Below are 21191 nucleotides of genomic sequence, written 5' to 3'. Positions count from 1 at the left end.
CTAAGTAATCAATATTGCTTGGTGAAATGCAGGCAAACACTGGTTAAATTTAACCTCAGTGGTTCTGGGTTTTGTCCTCCATGGAAGCAAGGGGGTGGCTTTTCCCTACTGAGACAGTTGTGAAGTAACATTACTACAGGAGAAAAGAGATATAATTAATTTTTTAATAAATACCTGTAGAACACATGCATGTAAAGTTTTCATCTTGGTACAATCTCTGTAACAATGCTTCAGACAAGAGCACCCACACACCTGTGACCTCACAAACACAAAGGCTGGGCTGTCGCTCATTTTCACAGTTTTCCTCAGTCAACCTGAGACACCTCACACACTGCTAATGCCAGTTCAGAGAGCTGTGCTGCTGCACAGTCAGAAACCACCACCATGTACACTATGGTGAAAACAGTGCTCTTCAGCTTCAAGTTATTAACAACGTTCCATTACATTAGTTTTTAAACTCTACCTTTTTTAAGGATAGCCCTTATTTACTGGAATATAGCAAATCCTTAACTCCTAAGTTTTGAATTTGAGTATTTCATTAGTCTTGTTAATACATCCATAAAAATATATAAATATTCTGAAAAGGCTTTCTCTTCTAAAATAAGTTATTCTTAAAAAGTCTGGTTAGAAAAATGAAGGTGCTCAGTGATGGCAGGTGTCAGCAGCCACGTTAAGAGGCCTTGCACTGCTAGAGGTGAGCAGAGGTGGAAGTACTCCCACGTACCTGTCACACAGCTCATGGCAGAGCTCAGTGCTACAGCAGAACCGAGGAGCAGGTCAGAATGAGGAAATCCCATCAGACAGCCTCCACCTCTGAGTGCAGGAGATGAGCTCTGGCAGAAGCCTGACACCCAAATTTTTCCCTCCAACATGCAAAAATCCGGTCAAAACCACTGACTCAGCCACTTCTTTGCTGCACTTCACCTGAAGGTGAGTTCCAGCTGTGCTCTCATAGACAAGATCCATTTTACCAACTATTTATTTTTACTTAATAATGCCATCTTGGCTAGAGATGCAGGAGCCTGTGGGGAACTATAGCCTACTGCATTCTATGAGTGACTGCTCTACAGTTACCACTTTTTGTCTCCTTATTCAAGAACTGGAACATCTTCCCACAATTCCACTTGCTTCCAAAATAGTCAGGACTCCTGTCCACCCTGCTGGAGTTCAGACTTCCCTTCCTTAATAAACCAAAACAAGCACAAATGAAAAAGCAGCATTCTTCTTCCCTGGCTATTCCTAGTCAACTGAGAACAGGAGAGAGACAGCAGTGATAAGCACCCTCCCTGCATAAACTCCTGGATGCCAGGAAGCCAGACCTGCCCCTACTAAGCACTAACGAAAATCAGAAGGGATTTGGGTTTTTATTCTCAAGTGCCCAAACAAATTTAGTGTTAAAGGTTTTTAACCCCAAATCTTCAAAACAAACGTAACACTTACAAGCGTCCCACAGCTCTTCAGTTTGGTTCACCATCAGAGTCCAAATTAAGCTTTACAATAATTAAGTGTAATCAAAATAAGATTAAAAATATAAATCATTTCATGTGACTCCACAGAGAAGTGTCATCTGTAAAATTTCTACTTTGTCCTACAAAGGATCACTGGGAAAGGTAACGATGATGCTTCATTTACTCTTTTGAAGAAAATGCTTTGTAAAGCGATCTAGTTCATTCTCAAGGTGAATGGCTTTATTTCTGTAAAACAAACGAAAGCAAAGTATTCACTTCAATGCAGTACAATCACAAAGAGGGCAGAAGCAATACTTCTGTTTGGTTTCTATTCCTGAAACCCACAGCACTGAGAAAACTGGAACATTTGCTCTGGTTGGAGCCTGGGCCTACTCCTGAGTCCCTAAGCCACCCACTGCTGCAAGTTTCTGTTCCACAAACACCTGCTGCTGGTGGCAAAAACAAACTAGTATTGAACTGAAGGACAACCTGACAGCTGCTCTAATGCTCTCCTGTTCTCTGGGAAGGTGTCACCCCCAGTTTACCTGTGGGAGACAAACACTCTTCAGAAGGCCACCACTCCTATACTATAGAGTAAGGTAAAAACTGTCTGAGAGAGAGCATTTCAAGAGCTTTTCTCATTCTCCTTGGAAGAAGCCTGCACATATTTAACACTTAACCAAAGAGCTGTTTGGTTCTGAGTAAAGGAAAGAGGCAGTGGTGTCTGCACCTGTGTATACCTCTCTTTTAGGTTGAAGCAAGCATCCATCTCAGAGCTCAGCAGTGCCAGAAATTGCTCTGGGCAGTCACACGCACTCACCTTAGTTGCTTGGAGTGACTCTGTATGTTCTCCAGCTGATCTATTTCTTTGGAAAGACGGGCAATTTCTTTTTCCAGGTTTTTCTGGGTAACATCCACCTGCTGACAGAGCCGAGCAAAGGTAGTGGCCATTTCCCTGAAGGAAAAACAAGTTTGTAATTGGAGCTTACAGAAGTCTGCCACAAAAATAATACAGGATAAATCACACAGTGTTGCAGTGCACAACAAAACGCTGCAATCAAGGCCTCCCACTGCCAGGGGATTACAGAGCAGCACAAATCAGGAAAATCACCTATTTTTCAAATTTAAAAGGCAACTTTGATCATAAAAAGGTACCACAGTCTATTCTAACATCACACCTGTCAACTTTTGATTGAGTGCCTACAGGTGTTAAACCTGAGATGGGGATGGTGGCAGTAGCCAAATCCAAAATGTGTGCACAAGAACTGTGCCTACTCTTATGTCCATCCACATAGTAACGTGTTAAAGAGTCTTGAGTCCACAACTACAGACTCACATGTAAATACCCATGCAGAGGAGCATGTCTTACTCTCTCTAGGTACCAACTTCACACTTATAACCTACCAACATCTATTGTTGCTACAGTAACACCTTCTCCCCATAACAATATTACAAATGTCCCTTACAATCAATGTTAAGGGGCTGCAAGAATATTCTGCTGCCTTCCCACACCACGTACAGCCAAGCCCACTGCCAGAACAACCCAGCACCACACGGAAAAAGGTTTCTTATCTTGTGTAACACTTACTGCTGCACCTGGTGGCTGCAGTTTGCACTCGTAAGGCTGACAATCATCTGCAGCTTTTCGGTCGCATAGTTCACGAACTGCTGCTTGAAGGCTCTCTCTTTTGCTTTAGTGGTCCAAGTTAGTCTCTCATAGAGATATAATAACCCATACATACTTAAGGAGAGAGAGATGAGTTTCCAGCCAACTGTTTTCCAAATCTGAAAAGGAAGACTCATTAGTTTAAATAAGAGTTGCCCTACAGAATGCAATTAGACTATAAGTAAATCTATTTATTTCCACCTTTGTTTTGTTGCTGTTTTTGTCTTCAAGGCCCTTTTACTAGATTAGATTAGCAAATATATTACTGTCGAGCAATACAGCTCTATCCAAATCAGCTGGTACCCCAATAGCTTGGAGAACATCCAGGTTACAGAAGGAAGAAGGAAAAAGCAAACTGGCTCCCACCAGTTCAGCAATATGTTAGGCACTATCAAATCACCCCACAGTTCAGAAACTGAACACAGTCTGAACACGCCCAGCTACGCTTGGTGTCATCACAGCAATTTTCTCATTACAATGATTCCTTGTATCCAGTGTAACCACAAATGCTCATCCAGCCCAGCCATGCTAATAAGTTATGACATGCTTCATGCTGCGTGGTACGGAATCCCAGAAAGGAAAGCATAGCCCATCTCTCCCATCAGTGAGTGTTGCTAATTCTACTTGCCACTCCGCCAACAACGATGATGCTCATAGAGGTCCGTGATGTCAGTGAAGCTAAACTCATTACCAAAGGAACCATGAAATCATCAGGTGATGTGTTCTCTGGAGTTGCAGCAGGAAGGCTGGCAGCAGACGGGGTGGTAGCTAAGGGACGAGGGATCTAGAAGAGTGGAATACAGCAGCCTGAGTCAAAAGCATTGTGGAACTACATAGGGATTAGTTTTACTTTCATATATTCAGGGTTCCATTCATTTGAAGGGAACTCTTCAGCACAGAAGTCTGAACAATGTTCCTGGTAAGCAGTGGAGGTTCTGACAGTTTCCTGTCAGTCCCAGTTCCTAGGGACTAGGTTAGAATGAGGGCTCTGCTCAAGGATCCAAATGTGACAAATAAAGAAGTTCTCCAGAGCGCTCAATCCAAAGGAAGACAGAACTTAGGCAACATCTGCAGAAAGTACGGGAAAGATTTTTGTTTCCTTTTAACCCTGAATATAACTCAATAAAACAAGCCTTGCCAAAAATATTTCACACAAAGGGACTAGGGGAAGGCAGCAGCAAGCGGGGAAACAGTAGAAGGAAATAGGATTAAAAAAAAAAAAAAGTAATAAAAAAAAAAATCAATATAGTCTCATTCAGGTAAAACAAGGCACTTAAAAGGTCAGCCTCATCTCTGAAGCACTCACTTGTAAGTTGGGATCTGCCAGTCCCAGAAGTACCCTCTGAGCATGTTTAGGACCCAAGAACCGGTTTATGAGTGAAGTCCATCCCAAGGAAAAGTGGAACATGATATCCTCTTGAAAATCCGCACACAGACTGTGACAGTTTAGATCATAGCTGAGGTCAAACTTCCTGCATGGAATCAGCAAGTGAAGCTGATTCTGAGCACCAGAAGGCAATAATGGTTTCAGGTTTTCTAGGAACAGAACCGATAGTGAGGATGAGCCTGACAGCATGACCCCAAGTAGAATCCTTGCAGTACTGACCAGCTTTGAGAACTACAAGTACCCAAAGTGACTTTTTAAACAAACAAACAAAAACCTAGAAAAAGAAATCCTCAAGCGTTTTAGCAGTCTGGATCCTAACACAGCAGCCCATTCACTGCTCAGATAAAACAACCACACAGAAGCCACTTGTAGATAAAGCACCACTGTCAGAAAAGGAGACATTAACTTAAAGTCCTCCAGCAATGGTAAAAGATGACTACAAGTAAGTTTGTTTATCCAGCCATTTGGTGGTGTCATACGGATAAGGCAACATTACTGAGTAAAATAACAAGGCTTCATGTAATTCAATCATCTTGCTCTGAATCTTCTATTGCCAGAAACAGACCAGAGCAGAAGAAATGTGGCTCAGAAGGCAAATGGTATTTTGGGCTCCATCAAAAGAGGGGTGGCCAGCAGGGACAGAGAGGTGATTGTTCCCTTCTACTCTGCTCTTGTGAGGCCCCATCTGCAGCACTGCGTCCAAGTGTGGAGCCCCCAGTACAAAAAAGACAGGGAGCTGGTGGAGAGGGTCCAAAGGAGGGACATGAAGATGATCAGGGGACTGGAGCACGTCCCCTATGAGGACAGGCTGAGGGAGCTGGGCTTGTTCAGCCTGGAGAAAAGAAGGCTGCAGGGTGACCTCATTGCAGCCTTTCAGTACCTAAAGGGAACCTACAGAGGGGAGAGAGGGAAGATTTATTTTGGACATCAGGGAAATTCTTTACAGAGAGAGTGGTGAGGTGCTGGAACAGCTGCCCAGAGAGGTTGTGGATGCCCCATCCCTGGAAGTGTTCAAGGCCAGATTGGATGGGGCCCTGGGCAGCCTGGTCTAGCATTAAGTGAGAAGGTTGGTGGCCCTGCACGTGGCAGGGGGGTTGGAGATTCATGATTCTTGAGGTCCCTTCCAACCCTGGCCATTCTGTGATTCTGTGAAATGGATATGCATTAACAATACATAGGAAACATTGCTACCAAAAAACCTCCAATATCTCAAAAAAAAAAAACCAAAAAAAACTGTGCTAAATCAGGACCCTACCACAACTGCTTTGTGAAACTATCCTGTAAATTCAGAGCAACACAGAGAGAAGACAGTACTGTAGAAACACTGTGACAATTACTGTGTTTCATGGCTAAAATGGGGTTACAAAAGGATTAGGCAAGAGGGAAGTCCATTATTACTTGCTTAAACCAATAATTCAGATGCTGTATTGGTTCAGAAGTCCCTCAGCAGGGCATGGATCACTCTACTGACCATGGTTCATCCTTCCTCTCCCCAGGCAGCTGTTACTGGCTATTACCAGAGACAGTCCTGAGCCCGGGATGGTTTACCCTTACCTTGTGTAAACATTAAATCACGTTCAGAAAGAAAATTATTCTGGAAGCACATTTTCCCAAGTTGCCTTCTCTAAACAAAAAGTCAACATTCTGTTTTTCCCACATTACCAATGATCTCCTGCTGTGACTGATGCATCGACTCATTGACTTCACTGGAGCAACGATCAGCCAGGTTCTTTCCCAAACCATCTTCTATGTGTTTGTTGAGTTCCTGAAGGTTTATAAAGAAAATATGCTCATCAACTTCTATTTAGCTCATCATTTACATTACATTGTTCAGAGGTATGTTAAACATTAGGTGTTATTATTTGCAGTGGGAAAAAAAGCAGGTTACCATGAAAACAAGATGCCTTTAAATTATGACTGAAAAATCTAAATAATGTGACACAGGAAGAATTTCTCTAGGCTTGTTATCACTAAAAGGCATATGGAAAAGCATGTATTTTCAATAAAATTGTGACACTGAAGAGCACACCACTACCACGCTGCCCTACAAAGCAGTCAGTCACAACACAGTAGGCAATTTCATTGGTCTACATAGAGATAGACCAATCCTACCAACACTATGGAGTCTGCTCTGGGTGTTTTGGAGAGCCAGGACAGGGCAGAGAGACACATGTATCATAAAATAAAGTTCTGTAATGCTTAAACAAAGTGCCATATAAAACGATAAGCAAATGATGAAAATACAGAAGTTAAAAGAAAGACAAAGAAAACTTACTGTCTTATATAGCTTCAGTACTTGAGGAGAAGGGTGAAAGTCTGAATAAAATTCATCAACTAGAACCGAAAGTCGGCAAATCTCATCAGTCATGGCAGAGGAGACCTGAAAGACAAAACGCAATCCTCTCCTATCTTTTCCAGACAGAATGGAAACAGGCTTCTGAACTAACTCAGTTACAACAAGTAATTCAATTACCTGACACTCAGCAAGGACTGCCAGCATGTCTTTTTATTTCTTTTCTATTCTTTAAAATGGAATACAGATGACAGTTCAAATGTACTTCACAGGCTTGGGTTGGGGTATGTACCTCTGTCATGACTGAAAGGGACTGCTGTTCGGAAAGGCAAACATTTCAATCTGAAGATTTTTGACACTGCTGTGACCTGCTATGGTCAGGACACTTCAAGGTCACAATATACTCCCTCCAATCAGCTTCTGCAGCTAATCAGAAAAACTCTATCAGTCCAGAGGTAAAACCTGCAGGCTTCTCCTTACAACCACAGACAGTTTCAGATAAGCTGATCTGAATGTCAGAGGCCATGGATAATGCAATTTTTCCCCAGCAGACACTGGAGATGCTCAGTGCTTTTTCTCTTGTGTGCTCAGGACACACACAGAAGTGGATTACAGTCTAGCAATCTCTTATACATCACTTAGCACTGCTGATGTGAATTAAAACAATGTCTTATCAAATACTTCAAGCTTCAGTCCAGCCAAGCATCCTTGAGTAATATAGTCTGATAGTCTGTATTCATTTATACACTCTTTGAACATAAATGTTGTCTCCAAATTTAGGAGAGCAAAAACCCACCCCAAATTATGCTACCACTTTGAAAAGTGCCTATTCCAAACACTTCAAAATTCACATCTACTCAAGCTGAAGATTTGCTTTGTCCATCTTTGCAGAATCTCGGATCAAACTTCTATGAAACTCAGAGTGCCTGTGGTCAGCCACAGCTCTAATGCTGACAGTGAAGTCATTTGTAAGAAGTTCATCTATTGCTCAGCATCCACGTGCTGACAGATTCACTTATTTATTTGCCAAGTTGTGTCATGCACACACTCCTCCCTCCCTGCATTACTTACTTTATTTTCTACTTCCTCAGTAACACGTTTGATTTTTTCCTTAGTATCTTCTGTCAAAATGTTCAGCTGATTTCGAACGAAGTCCAACCTATCCTTCTGGTCTTCTCGCTCTTCCATTGAGAGCACTCTAATGGAGCAGAAAGGAAATTACCAGCAGGTATTCTCCCAGAAATGAAGCAAGCATGTACCATTAGGCATGAACCACCAAGCTTACGGCATACTGAGCAGCCAAAAAAGTTCCAAAGTTACAATAGTGGAGCGAAGCAGAAACACTGACTGCTTCAGAGTGACTGCAACGTAGATATAAAATTTACAAGTGCACTTAAAGGCTGCATTGATTGAATAGAACTCTAATGACTGGGCTTTGGTATATCTTAAAAATTAGCATTTGGAGTTGAAACTAAATAAAGAGGCCTTTAATACTTAGCCTTTCCCGATTATAAGAGAAAGAAAAGGAAAAGATAAATCCAATCAAACTGTCCTGTTGCTGCTCATCAGAACCATACAACTATTCCTTACCAATGATATGAGCCCAATGACCCTGCAGAACAGGAGGCAGCAGAAACTAACCTTGTCACAACAAACTCTTCAAAGGTTTAGCTAGACCTATTGTTGAAGTAAAATACACATAAAATCTAGAGCAGTTGTATCTTAAAGGATCAGCAGTTAATTAAAAGACAATTCAGACTAAGAGGGGTCACAGTACAGGTTTGGGTTGGTCAACAGATAGAAAGGAGGAGGTATCAAAATATTTTCCAACAGTTTCACAGAAGGTTTTCACAGCATCTGACAAAGCTAGACAGATTAATATGTAAACAGGCAGCTTGGCAATGCTGATATGTTTGGGAAGACGAATGTCTGACAGGAATAGCAGAATCTGTTGGGACATAAAGACATTTTATTAACAGACACAGAAAGGAGGTGGATGGAAAGGAATGTATGAGAAAGAAGAGGCAGCAGCAAAAGTGGAGAAAAAATATTCATATACCAATCTCCAAAAACATGGAACTATGAGAGAGAAAAGATGAATTATTACCACCATAGTATCCTTATGCACCAAAGGATACTTTTATGAGCAAAGAGAGAGTACAGACACTTAAGGATACAACCTGAATAGAACCAGTGACGCAGCCCAAAGAGCCCACACGGGCTCTTCCCACCCCTCTCAGCACTCTTAAGCACTTGCAAATCAGAGCACTACAGCCTCCCATATAGTTGCCCAATGTTACCATACACAAACATCTACAGGTAAAGCAGCAGGCCCAAACGTGACTGGATACAACGAGAAAAAAACTTTAAAGTTTTAAAAAATGATTGGAAAACCCATAAATTATCTTTGCGACCATAAATCAGTAAGAAGGAAAACAAAGTAAGCCAAGATCCCTATGCAGGAGTCACAGAGCAAGGGCAAGACTGAGCAGTGCAAGAGAACAGTCAGACTGACACACCAGAGGAATTCTCCATTTCTTACCAATAGAAAAAAAAAGTGCACTTTACAGTCCAAAATGACCCAAGAAACCACCAGCATGGAAATGGCTCCTTAGATGACCTGGAGAAACCAACCAGCCCTCCAACACACCTACCTTTTTTCTGCTGCAGCTACGTTTATGGCGTCCATAATGTTTTTCACAGTATCTATTATCTGTTTAGCTCTGATAGTGTGCTGTTCAAACTTGGTTTTCACGGCTGACTGCGAGATACACTCCTGCGAGGAGCCCAAGCCACAACACATTACTGCAATTCCATACCAACACTTTTTGGAATTTTACTGTCAGAAAGCATTTGCTGCTATTAGCATGAACTTAAACCCATGGAAAACAAAAAGAGAAGGTATACAGAAATCAAAAGACAACAGAACTGAAATCTCAAATGAATCTACAGCAGCAGGTCTCTACCTTCATAACTTCATGTTCATTCACAGTAATGTGCAGAGGTTTTTTTATCTAAAACAAATGAGGAATGGAAACAAAAACCAAACGCGGTGTCTGTGTTAAATAAATCCAGCTCCTAAGAGAACTCTCCTAACTGTCTATTGGGAATGCTGAATGTTCAATGTGACCCCTGGCAATACTGCCTCGCACGAGTTCTTTCTCTTGCAATAAATATTCACAGCTTCAAGCAGCAGCTCTGAGTCAGTAAAATATTACAAGCTATGTCAATGCTGACAGTTCAGGTACAAACTATAGTTAGGAATTAGAAACAAAATTTGTCCAACAGTCCTTAACATATTGCTGAAGTGTTAAATCTATTAGTACAGAACACTCTAAAAATTTCTAATCAATCTGCAATCTTGAATCTTGTACAGCAATTCTGGTGTTACAGAAAATAAATTGAAAGATGTATAAATGTTAAATATGGGCAAAAGCAAATCAGTTGTGATCACAAACTAAGACTTTAAGTAAATGTGCATCATGAGGCATGTGGCCAATACAAGGTGCTGGAGCTCAGTCTGCACGGTGACCACCAAGCAGCAGGATCTTCTGTATTCAGGGGGGAAAGAAAGCAAGCAGCTAGTTTCCTTAGATCAGATCTGTTTTGTGGTGGTGATGTTTTTTGTAGGTTTGTTGTTTTTTTTTTAATTAATCTGTGGATAGCACAAACAATGTTTAAGTTGCTTTTGAAAGACTTGCCTATGACCTCAGCACTGTAAAAACAAACTGCAGCTATCTACAAATAATAGAGTAAAACAAAAGAAACAGAATGAATAAAATATATTCCCTGTTCCTCGATGAAGCAGATCTAGAAATCAGCAATGAAAGGCCAGAGTTTCAGAAATATCAGCACATTGTTAGAGCTAGACTAGACACAGAGGAAAGAGTCTTCCCAGCATTAGTATGTGGTAGGTAAAAGGACGACAGTCACTCACAACACAACCAGACAATCCAAGTTAGAGCACTAGGAAAAACACAAAGGTTAATTATATGACTGGGAAAGGTAAGAGGAGGACAGGAGCATTTTTGCTGTTATTCTGTAAATAACCAACTATTGAAACAAAGATAAAAGCTTTCAATGTTCCAATAACATAACCAAACCCACTGTAAGTCTACTGCCTTCCAGCATAGCCAGACAGTCTTTTGGTGTTAGGGAAGGACCCTGCTGCAGGGTACCAATTCATTCTACATTACAGCCAGAACTACTATTCTGCCCTGCATGCCTTTTCCACTCCTCCATACACCATTTCTGTTTGGTGAAGCAACTCTGCCAACCCTGCAACCCGTGACATAACTGGTTTGTGGTTTTATGTAGAATATTCACTCAAGACAGCTGCATACAGTCCACTGGATGCAGCAAAAGGTTTATTGTGACTTCAGGATGGATCACTGTAGTGGTTGTGACCTTGGGACAGAAGTTTCTCATCTTAGTGTCCAGCTCGAGACACTTAAATCTGATTTACCGATGTGCTGAGCATTTGTAACACCAAATAATTTAATAAGTCACATGTCTGCCAATTTTAAAATATCCTGTGTTGAATGCATAACTGTAACTATGAGAGATTTTAGAGAAAAAGTGCTTTGGATACAGCAAAAATACATGGCAGTAATTGATTTAAAAACTTAATTTCCACTTTTTCCCTACTAGTTCCCTGCTCTGTCTAAGGACAAAAAAGACAAACTAAAATGTGTGTTTGGTTACAAGTAGCAACCCAAGCAAGAAACTTCAAGTCTCACGGACTTATGTGCTGTCTGTATTCTGAACTAATTATTTCAACATCTCAGTCATCTTCCATAGCAGTGCAGATAAAGCCTAAACAATCAAGGCATATCCAAGACTCCAACTTAAGATAACAAATAACAGCTTTAGAGTTATCAAATTCCACAAGATGAATGGTTTCTATCACACAGGAATCAACTGATTATCTAGACAGACCTACTTCCGAAGAACATATGAACTCAGCTATGACAACAGCTGAACTGGGGATGAAGGATGGTTTCAGCACAGCACCAAGGATGCAAAAAGAGTGTTAGAGTTCAGAGTATCAGAGTTAAGAGGTAGATAATGGTGATAATTTCAAAACTCCGGCTTTAAAAATGCTAGTAAATTTTTACTTTTACATTAATGAAACATACTACCTTACTGTTTGCATGCTGGATTGCAATAATGAATTACAAAGCTACAAGTGCAGAACAAAATAAGTCTTATAGTACAGCAGGCATTTTAGCAGCTAATGGTTATTAAGTGATACAATCATTTCTAAGAATAGCCTCTTATCATCTATACTATACTGGTATTAAGATAGCAAAATATGAGCTTAGAACCCAGCTTTGACCCCTTCCCTCACTGAACAACACTCTGTTCTACCTGCTGCTCTAAGAGGCAACTGATGAACAGAGCCAGAAGATAAGGCACAGCTGTCACGTGGTTGGAATAGTTGTCATTCCTCTACTTGTTCACCAAGGTCACACTCAGTCAAATTAAGCTACCCATAAACAGAAGTTACCTTCACATCAGTAAAAGAGGCAGTTAAAAAAAGCCCATCATAAATACCTCAAATATCTGCTCAAAATTTTGGAATTCTTGGAATCTTGTTTGAAACCCTTCAGCAAGTGCTCCGCCTGCGGAACATAGCAGACCATAAGGGAGAGAACAACACAGCACGATGACTATCTAGTTCACTTCTATCAGGTTTTATGACATTTTTTTCTGCACTGGAGGGAAAAAAAGAAAAAAAAAAAGACTTCCTACATACCGCTCTCTGGCATCCCTTGGGCCTTCTGTCTCCTGGCACTCAGAACTTCTTTTGCTGAAACAAAAAAGATGCGATTCCTCGCTTCTACAGGATCAATTACTTTGAGCTCATCAACAAGAAAAGTGAGACAGCGCTCCATGTGCTGCCTGCGCACCTGAGGAAAAGGTGGAGAGCTCATGAGAAAGAGGCAAAAACAACTGAGCTGCTATCAAATCAAAACATCCGAGCACAAAACAAACCATGCCTGACCCATCCTTAGACCTTAGATGCCTTCTAATCCTACTGATGCAGCAGCTGCTTTTAAATCACTTAATCAGTCCTGGAAGCAAACATATTTCCTTCTAGAACTGTCTTTATTTATGAGTGTTTCCTATCTCAGTCAGGTACTGAGGTAACTGATCCATTCCCCATATGCAGAGTACTGAGCATTCCTGCAAACCAGATGGCCTCAAAGAGCTGAAGAGTACACTGACAGCTATTCCCACATGCTTTATCACCTATCATCTGTACCCTCCGGCAGCAGTATCACAAAATTAAAAGGTAACACCAAGAACATTAAAAACAAGCTTACTGTGGAAGACAAAGGTTCTAAACAAGCCTTCCACTGCCTGCCTGCATACACAGCAGTTTGAATTAAAGCAGCAAATTATTTCCATTTTTGGATCAAACAATCTATCCTCTAACCAACAAGACAAAGCTGTTGTTTTCATTCTAATAAGTGTATTACCATAGTGATTTATGCAGATATATACCTCCATGTGCATAAAAGCATGCACACACAAATATATTACCATCTCTTTGCATACATGTATACATCAATCCAAGCAAGAGCCACCAGATCACTTACATCTTCCATATATTCTGGCTCTGATGCAGAGGCATCCCATCTATTGTTCAAGATGAAGATATTTGGCTTAGAGAGCCGTTCGTTCACTTTATGGAAAAAATGTTTTTCCTAAGAATTAAAACACAAACAGAAAACTTGCCAGGCCTCTGAAACTGTCATACATTCTTCTGTAAGAGATCTGACTATGAACAAGATTGTTTAAAGATTCATATTAAAAATAATTCCACAGACATCCAGCAGAAAACAACAGCTTCTGATAGTTCAAGAGTCAAATCTCTTAAAACCAATGCCAACAACACAAGCCAACAGTGCTGCTAACTTGTCTAAAACGGGCAGAAGTACAATTAATAAAGCTTCCAAAACAGATATTTTAGAAAACATTGCAACAAAAAAACCCCAGCTCTTCTATACACCTATCACATCATTTACTGACTGTTCTTCTTTTGTTACAAAACTGAATCTCCTTCAATTTTTCTCGCCTTCCATTAAGTTTGCTCCCAGTTGTGTGACAATGACAATATCTGTCAGGGAACAGAAAAAACACAAAATATGACACGACAGTATCTGCTCTTTTTTTTTTTTTTTTTTTGCCCCCAGTAAGATGCCTGGCTGAAACTGTGAAGCCTTCATTAGTTGTAACACCAGCATACTGTCATCCACCACACCAACTTTGCTTTCTACAACTAGAAGCTATTCTTCATCTCTAACTGTATTCTTCAACTAAATTATATTAGCTCGAACCACAAAACAGTTACCATTTCCTGCTTGAGCTTCTATGGCTTGAGCCACAGAAAAAAAAAAGCTACTGCTGAATGTCTCCATTTTAAACATTAAACAAAGAACTAATGGGAAGTCACTGCACACCATACCGTGTTCATGAGAGTTGACTCAGAATTGGCAACCAAGACAAACACATCAGCATCTAAGCAGAATTTGTCAATCCAGCTGTCCAGCTCTGTAGTCACATCTGTGCCAGGACTGTTGATAACAGAAAACAAATTCATTTATACAGCAATGGAGTACCCAATTTCTACAGTGATAAAAATAGATTGGGATCACTTAAGGACATTACAGTTAAGATATAAAGTTTTACACCTTTGGTCTAATGCTGAATTCAAGTTTAAGGCAAAGAAAAAGCTCATTACCACTTAGCACTTATTTGTCATTTATTTGACAATCAACTTGTTACAAAAAGCAGTGAATAAACATGCAGATCAAAACAGCCAGAAAAGCATCAGATCTGTCAGCAATCCAGGCAGAATGCTCTTCTTCCCCATATCCCAAGTTTTCGATTGTAATCAGAAAGAATAGTTTTTCATTATGTGTTTTTCCACTAATAAAGGCCCATTTAAAGTTATAGGCCTATGCACAGTTTGCATAACATAACGATCAAAATGAAGTTAGGACACAAAGCTGTCAGTGCAATATAATAAACATTAGCTCATATGTGCAAAACCTCAGTTATTTCTGGTTTGGACCAGGGGAAGTGTCAGCTCAACACATAAGTCACATTAACCGACAGTGACAGTTAGATTTTCAGGGCACTCACTAGAGTGACATGTACGTCCTGCAACCCTTAAAATAAGCTTCTAGATATGAAGTCCAGGCCGCTCGCACTTCATGTGATTGGTTTGGAGCATTTAAGGACAAGGAACGAGCAAAAGGTTTTACAGCTGCATTGACCTTGGTCACACTTCTATGCTGTTTGTTTTAAAGGTGACAACAGGCTCAGCCAGAAGCAAGTCCCTCCTGCAGCACTCACAGGACACCTTTTTGTTCCAATCGTTACAATGCCAGAATCGGCGGAGCAATGACAGGCAGCACTATGTACCAAAGAACAAGCTCTGTGCTCTTGGGAGAGGAGGGAGAAAAAAAAGCACCACTCAGTAACTCTGCAAAGAGCACAAGCAATCAGTCAACAAGCCTCTTTTTTAAATGCTACAGTGGCATATTTACTTGAGGAAGTGTTTATTGCAACAGAAAGCATACCTGTCCACTAAGACCAAATCGTCCCTCAGCAGCGCACACTTGGACTTGGGCCAGAAGACATGGACCAGACAGCCAGCCTTCAAATCTTTATCCATGTGAAGAGCATGAGCAAGCTGATTGACTGTCTATCAGGAACATGAAGAGAGAAGATAAACATGCAGTGTGTACCACACATGAGTCTGCAAACCAGCCTAATTCAGTTCTCCCGCAAACTGTCAAAAGAGTGATATTCACTTTCGGTGAATATTTGTGCCTTTCTTTTAAAAAGATTTTTTTCCCATCTTCTTAAGACTTGCTGCTACTTAAAGAATGAGTCGTGCTTTAAAAAGTACAAGGGAGTTTCCTCACAGGGCTACACATGATACTGAGAGCTGTCATGTATTTGCCTCAGAGCTTTAAGGCATCGCTGTGAGCAGTACAGGAAGGTAAGTGCCCTAAGGCCAACAAGAGATGCTGTTGATCTTTAGCAAGTAACAGAGCTTACTGACAGTCCTACAAAAACAGATCTCTCAGTATACTCTCTGCTACAATGACACACACCTTAGCTGTTTTCAGTTTCACCTGCTAGCTTATAAATGATAAATGAGTTATCCTTACACTTCCATTAGACTTCAAACTGTTGTTAAAGACAGAACCTTTGAGAAAAAATTCCTGTAAAAAAAGACCTTTTTTTTTTTTTTCCCCATTCAGGAACTCTACCTTGACGCTCTTCTTCTCATCCGACCCCTCTGTCATGAGGTAGGCCTTATCTCCATCAGTCCCTTCCACGCTGAGAAAGCAGTTGGTTGTGTGGCCAATCCCACTAGGAAGTACCTTATCCCACAGCATTGCATTAATGACTGAACTTTTTCCACTGCTTGTTCTAAAGAAAAAGATAACGAGAGCACTCTGAGCACAGTGAAGCAGCATCAAGCACACCTTCCTTCTGAATTGAATGCACTCCCCTTTAATCACATTAGGCCCGCGCTATTTTGGGGTGTGAGAGAGCATCAGACCACTTCATCATGGCTTGCCAGAAAAGAATAGAAAGGAAAAGAAGGAGAAGTTCATCAGAATAGCAATTACAGCACCCTTTCTTGATACCAAAATTTCCTGTCCAATCAAGAAAGCCAATTTCCCTGTGCATAACTCGTGCCACCTGAACCAGCCCAGCCTGTACTGAAAAGTCAGCCTTTACATGGCATATCTGTATGTATAAAAGGAATCTGTTAAAAAAAAAGAAAAAGAAAAAGAAAAAAGCAGTTCAATTTTGCTGCACCAGAAAAAGCATCTAGCCTAAAACAATGCCTCAGATCAATGCAAAGCAGTTGCTAAATACCACCACTCTGTCCCACAGAAGGGGCAGCCTGCCCTATGCCTTGTGTCAGTGCTGGAATTCCCAGAGAAAATAACTGATGGAAAACCTATGTAATATTTTGGATAGAATTATTTTTTTATCAGGTAACAATTCAACATTCCTGCTCACAGCAAAGCTAAGGGAGTAATTCCAGGGATGCTGGAGAAGGACATGAGGAAAAGGTTGCATTACAGGGGCAGAAGAGGACTTAGTAGCCTCTATGATGGCATTAACAGCAACTACTTAAAATGCTTGTGAAATTACCATCTCTGAAACTTAACACACTGCCTTCAGAAAACACCGATCTGTGCCAGTCAGGAAGGAACCAGTGCTTCTGATATAGCCCTCTAAAGCATTAGATGTGGTGCAAAAGGAGCACTGTACCAATGCCCTGAGACTGTAGTGCTCCAAGTACTGCTGTCTGGGAATTCTCATTACAGCCAACTCCAAACAATTTAATCAACAATAATCTCAATTAATCAAAATCTCCAAAGGAACATGTAAAGCAGTGCGCAAAAAGATAATCAAATTTATTTATTGCAGTTCTTATTATGCAAATGCTGTCTTTAATCATGGAACTTAGTCTTATTTCAGAAAGAAAAAGTAGCTCAATTAAATCAGTGTTCTCGACTCAGTGCAACTGCTCACCAACTCAGCACCTCTACAAGGATGTGAAGTTCTCAGCAGTGCCCCACTCTGCAGTAACCCTCACCCAATAAGATTTGAGACTTAACTCTTACACAATAGTGTGAAGTAAGCATGGGCTGTAATTTGTTAACGGAGCTACTTCCTCTAGGAGAAAGTTCAGTACTCATTCTACAATGCTTTACAAATTCATTCAGAATGTCAGAGGGAGAGTTCAGGTTAAGGTTTCATTAATCATCTCCTGCGCTGAACTTGCAAAAGCAAAATTCTCCACGTAGCACAGCTAGTAAATGCATTCAGCTTTTAACTTTGTGAAATGCCAAGGTTCAGATACAAACAGTCTACTTTTTCCCAGCTCCTTTCATCATTTTTCTTTAAATAATGGAGCTACTGCTAGCAGAGGGAGAGCGCAACCACATACAACAGTGAGTGCTGTACGTACCTTTTTCAATACCAGTGCAATTTTTTCAATTAAAAAGAAGATTCATATTCCAGAAAATATATGTAATCATTTAAATAATCTATAACTTTGAAAACGCTAACTAAATATGCAAAATATTTGATACTCATTCTGTAATAATATCAGAGACTGTGAATTCAGATTTTTCCTTGTTAAGTGATTCCAGGGCAGCAGAAATTCATGTTGCGTTCAGATTTATCTGCAAGCCATGTAATGCATTGTTACTGTTTTCCCTAATAAGCACCACACAGACCTATCAAACTAACGGCACAACCAGCACAGCAAGGGCCTCTAACACTGCCTATTTTTCTTCAGTTGCTTATATGTAGAAATGAACAGCTCCAATTTTTGTTTTTCAGCACTTATAATACACACCAACAGAAGTTCTTAAAAACAGTTGTTCAGTACAAATACACTGAACAAACAAAGCCACCACGTTAAGCAAACAGAACACTCAGGAGAAGGCAACTAACTGTCATCTTCCTAAGTCAAATAATAGACCGACACACACAAAAAATATTTTATGTAACCTATCCATAAAAATATGTAACAAGACATACATAATTAACTACACAAATAGAACAAGATGGTCTCACAGAAATATTTAGCACCTATTAGGGGAGGAGTGAGCACGTTCAAAGAATAATCATATAACGAAGAACTAATTCTGGTACAGATAAGTTACAAACATGGATGTTAAGTTCTGAAAGAACCCATTCATTACCTGCCAAAAAATGCCACTTTCATGTGTCTTCGTGAAAGCACCTCACCAATGACTGCTAACTTCTTTTTATACGCCTGTATTTCTGCTAATTCATCTTCTGTTGCTATATGTTCAAGCTCTGGATTCCTGTACGTTGCTACAGTAGAAAAAAAAACAAACAAAAGCTATCACACAAAGAATGCATGCACAGGGACACAAGTTCTACATTATCAATACTTCACGTGACAAAGATATGTCTAAATTTTAATTATGCAGCAGTAGGAAAGCAAAAATAACTCCGTGAAGTGAGCCTATCATTTGACAGTTCCACAGAGCACTTGGGAAATCATCTTAAATCACTACAGATGAACCAACAGAATCACTACTACAGTTAAAAACAATCTGTGTTTAAAGAGAACGCACAGATCTCAGAACATGAACCACCCTCTTCAGCACACCAGGCTGCGTCCGTGGGCTTACTGCCTGGCCTTTGTGACACTGCCTCCTTCAGAAAGCCAAACAAGGACTGCCATGGACACCAGAGCTGGGCTAGGCTGTCCTCTCGGCACAGAGCTCAGCAGAGTAATGAGCAACCAACCTGTATGGCAACGTGCACCTCCACACTGCTGAAACCTGTAGTGTTGTAACCAGAGGTTTTTTGCATCATATCTTTATTACTTGCTTTCCTATTAGACAGATCAACCTACTTAACAGGTAGCAGAGCCTGTTGGTGTTTTTTTTTTCTATGTGTAAGGAACTGAAACAGGGCTGTAAGTGGCCCCAAACCACATGAGGCATCTCAACCTCCACCACCACAGAAAGCACCCACTGCCACACGATGCAGCCAGCTGTTATTAGGCACAACCACCCTAGGTATGGCTACTGGCACAGCATTTCACTGTCCTCAAGCAGAAAGGACCGTGATGTCTGAAGGCATACATTCACACAAGCAGCACACCGATGTGTGCCACGACACATGCTGCACTACCATAAAGTCAATTCAGAGCAATGGACCAGGCCTCGCATCACGCCAAAAACTGACCTTCCACAAAAGCAGCCCCCTCAGTGACGTAGTCCAGCAGCTGCTCAAAGATGGCAGTGATGGTCTTTTTGGCCAGCACGAAGTGCTTCAGCGGGGACACGGTGGCTTCTGCCATTATGTAACTGTGGGGAAAGTTGCATGAAGTGACCGAAACACGCAGAGAACCCACGTCAGTGAAAATCAACGCGCTCTCAGCCGGTAATTAAAACAAACAACAACGTAGCCAATGGAAGTAAGGCTGGCAAACCCTTAACCTCCCTCCCCACGCACGCTGATAGCTGCTCACAAAGCACCGCTTCAGCACCGAGTTCGTACGGCTCGTTTCCAAGCACGCCTCACCCCCAGCGCTCCACTTTAACCCCGCGCCCGCCTGGAGGTCACAGCCTTCTCCCTCGGCCGGGCCCGGGCATCACGGACGGGGCCAAACGAGGCCCGGCCGCAGCTCCCCGCGCAGCCCTGCAGGACGGACAGCGCTGCGGGCCGCGGCCCCATTCCTCCTCGAGCCCGCCGTTACCAGGCAACCGCCGCGCCGCTGGCGGGGCCCCCGTGCCGCCGCCGCCTCCTGCCCCGCCGCCGGGCCGCAGAGTGACGTCACTTCCGCTTCCGCCTCCTCCCCCTCCGCCTCCCGGCTCCGCCCGCGGCCGCCATGTTTAGTGAGGGGCTGCGGAGCGGCAGCCGCCATCTGCAAGGAGGGCAGAGGGAATGGCGGCGTGTGAAATGGAGACGGGGCGCTGAGGGGAAGTAGCCCCACTCTGGCCTTTACAACTGCCAGGATCTTTATTTATTATATATATATATGAAATAATAATATTTATATATATATTTTTGCCATAGCTTCTCCCTCAGGCAGCAGTTTATGCGCAGCCAGTCGCCCGCAGGTACATCTGCAGGTGGAAGCTGTCTCCAGCCCAGGCCTCCCCGTAACCCCTCACAGCCCCCCGCCCCGCTGCCGGGAAGCCCAAGGAAAGCACGGAAGGCAGGGCTGGGTGCCGGCAGCACCGCCCTGTAGTCAGACACCGTTAGCTGAGGTGACAAACGCTTGTAGGCTTCATAGCACCCATCGTTTGTAGGTTTGGTACTTCTGCATGAAACACAGCCGGAGAAAGGCAGCACAAAGGACTGTGACGAGCATTAAGCGTTGGGGAGAGAGTAAAGAAGCAGTAGGGCTCCGTGCTGCAGGTTCTTGCAATAAGAAATGGGATTTTAATCTTGTTTTAAGTCTGCCATATAAATTCTCTCGTTTGGTGGCCAACGTGCCCCCAGCTGTGGTACTCGATGCAGATCTTATAAGCTATAGGCTCAAATGCCTGAGCACTAACTAAACCACTTCCCAAAGCAACCCTGAGATTGTGCAGAGCTTCTTGTCACTGCAGCGGAGGAGCCCTGCAGGTATCAGTGCAAGAAACAGCTGAATTTATTTTCATAAATGCTTACCGAGAAACTCCTGATCGCTGCAGCTGATAGCTGTAACCCAGGACCAATCAATTAATGCTAAAGATGACCTCAGTGTCTGGCAGCACTAGGCATGTTCCGAGCTCAGCCTGGCTTTCCACTCAGCCCTGAATTCACAGCGACTGCACAGTGCCCTCCCTGGGAACAACAGGCTGTCCCCAAACA

At 42.0% G+C, this 21191-nt stretch overlaps 1 protein-coding gene across 4 annotated transcripts; it reads right to left on the bottom strand.

Moving 5' to 3' along the window:
• Nucleotides 1-146: 146 nt before the first annotated feature.
• Nucleotides 147-21147, bottom strand: MFN1 (mitofusin 1). 4 transcript variants are annotated; one of them, XM_090147756.1, is made up of 18 exons: nucleotides 21009-21147; nucleotides 19575-19696; nucleotides 18554-18689; nucleotides 16088-16250; nucleotides 15389-15513; nucleotides 14269-14377; nucleotides 13400-13507; nucleotides 12553-12706; nucleotides 12351-12418; nucleotides 9449-9570; nucleotides 7866-7992; nucleotides 6777-6881; nucleotides 6164-6266; nucleotides 4421-4650; nucleotides 3743-3898; nucleotides 3037-3233; nucleotides 2269-2403; nucleotides 147-1694 (listed from the first exon to the last, which is right to left on the bottom strand). In XM_090147756.1, the coding sequence occupies exons 2-18, from the start codon at nucleotides 19687-19689 to the stop codon at nucleotides 1625-1627; spliced, it is 2223 nt and encodes a 740-aa protein (XP_090003882.1). In that variant the 5' UTR covers nucleotides 19690-19696; nucleotides 21009-21147; the 3' UTR covers nucleotides 147-1624. The 4 variants fall into 4 exon arrangements, with proteins under 4 accessions (XP_090003882.1, XP_031470454.2, XP_031470455.2 ...); XM_031614594.2 differs by lacking the exon at nucleotides 21009-21147 and adding an exon at nucleotides 20089-20207; XM_031614595.2 differs by lacking the exon at nucleotides 21009-21147 and adding an exon at nucleotides 19914-20082.
• Nucleotides 21148-21191: the final 44 nt, after the last annotated feature.

Source organism: Phasianus colchicus, chromosome 10 (assembly GCF_987193195.1).
Source record: "Phasianus colchicus chromosome 10, bPhaCol1.hap1.1, whole genome shotgun sequence".
Lineage (NCBI taxonomy): Eukaryota > Metazoa > Chordata > Aves > Galliformes > Phasianidae > Phasianus > Phasianus colchicus.
Note: the sequence above shows the minus strand (reverse complement) of the source record. Positions and strands in the feature narration are given on the sequence as shown.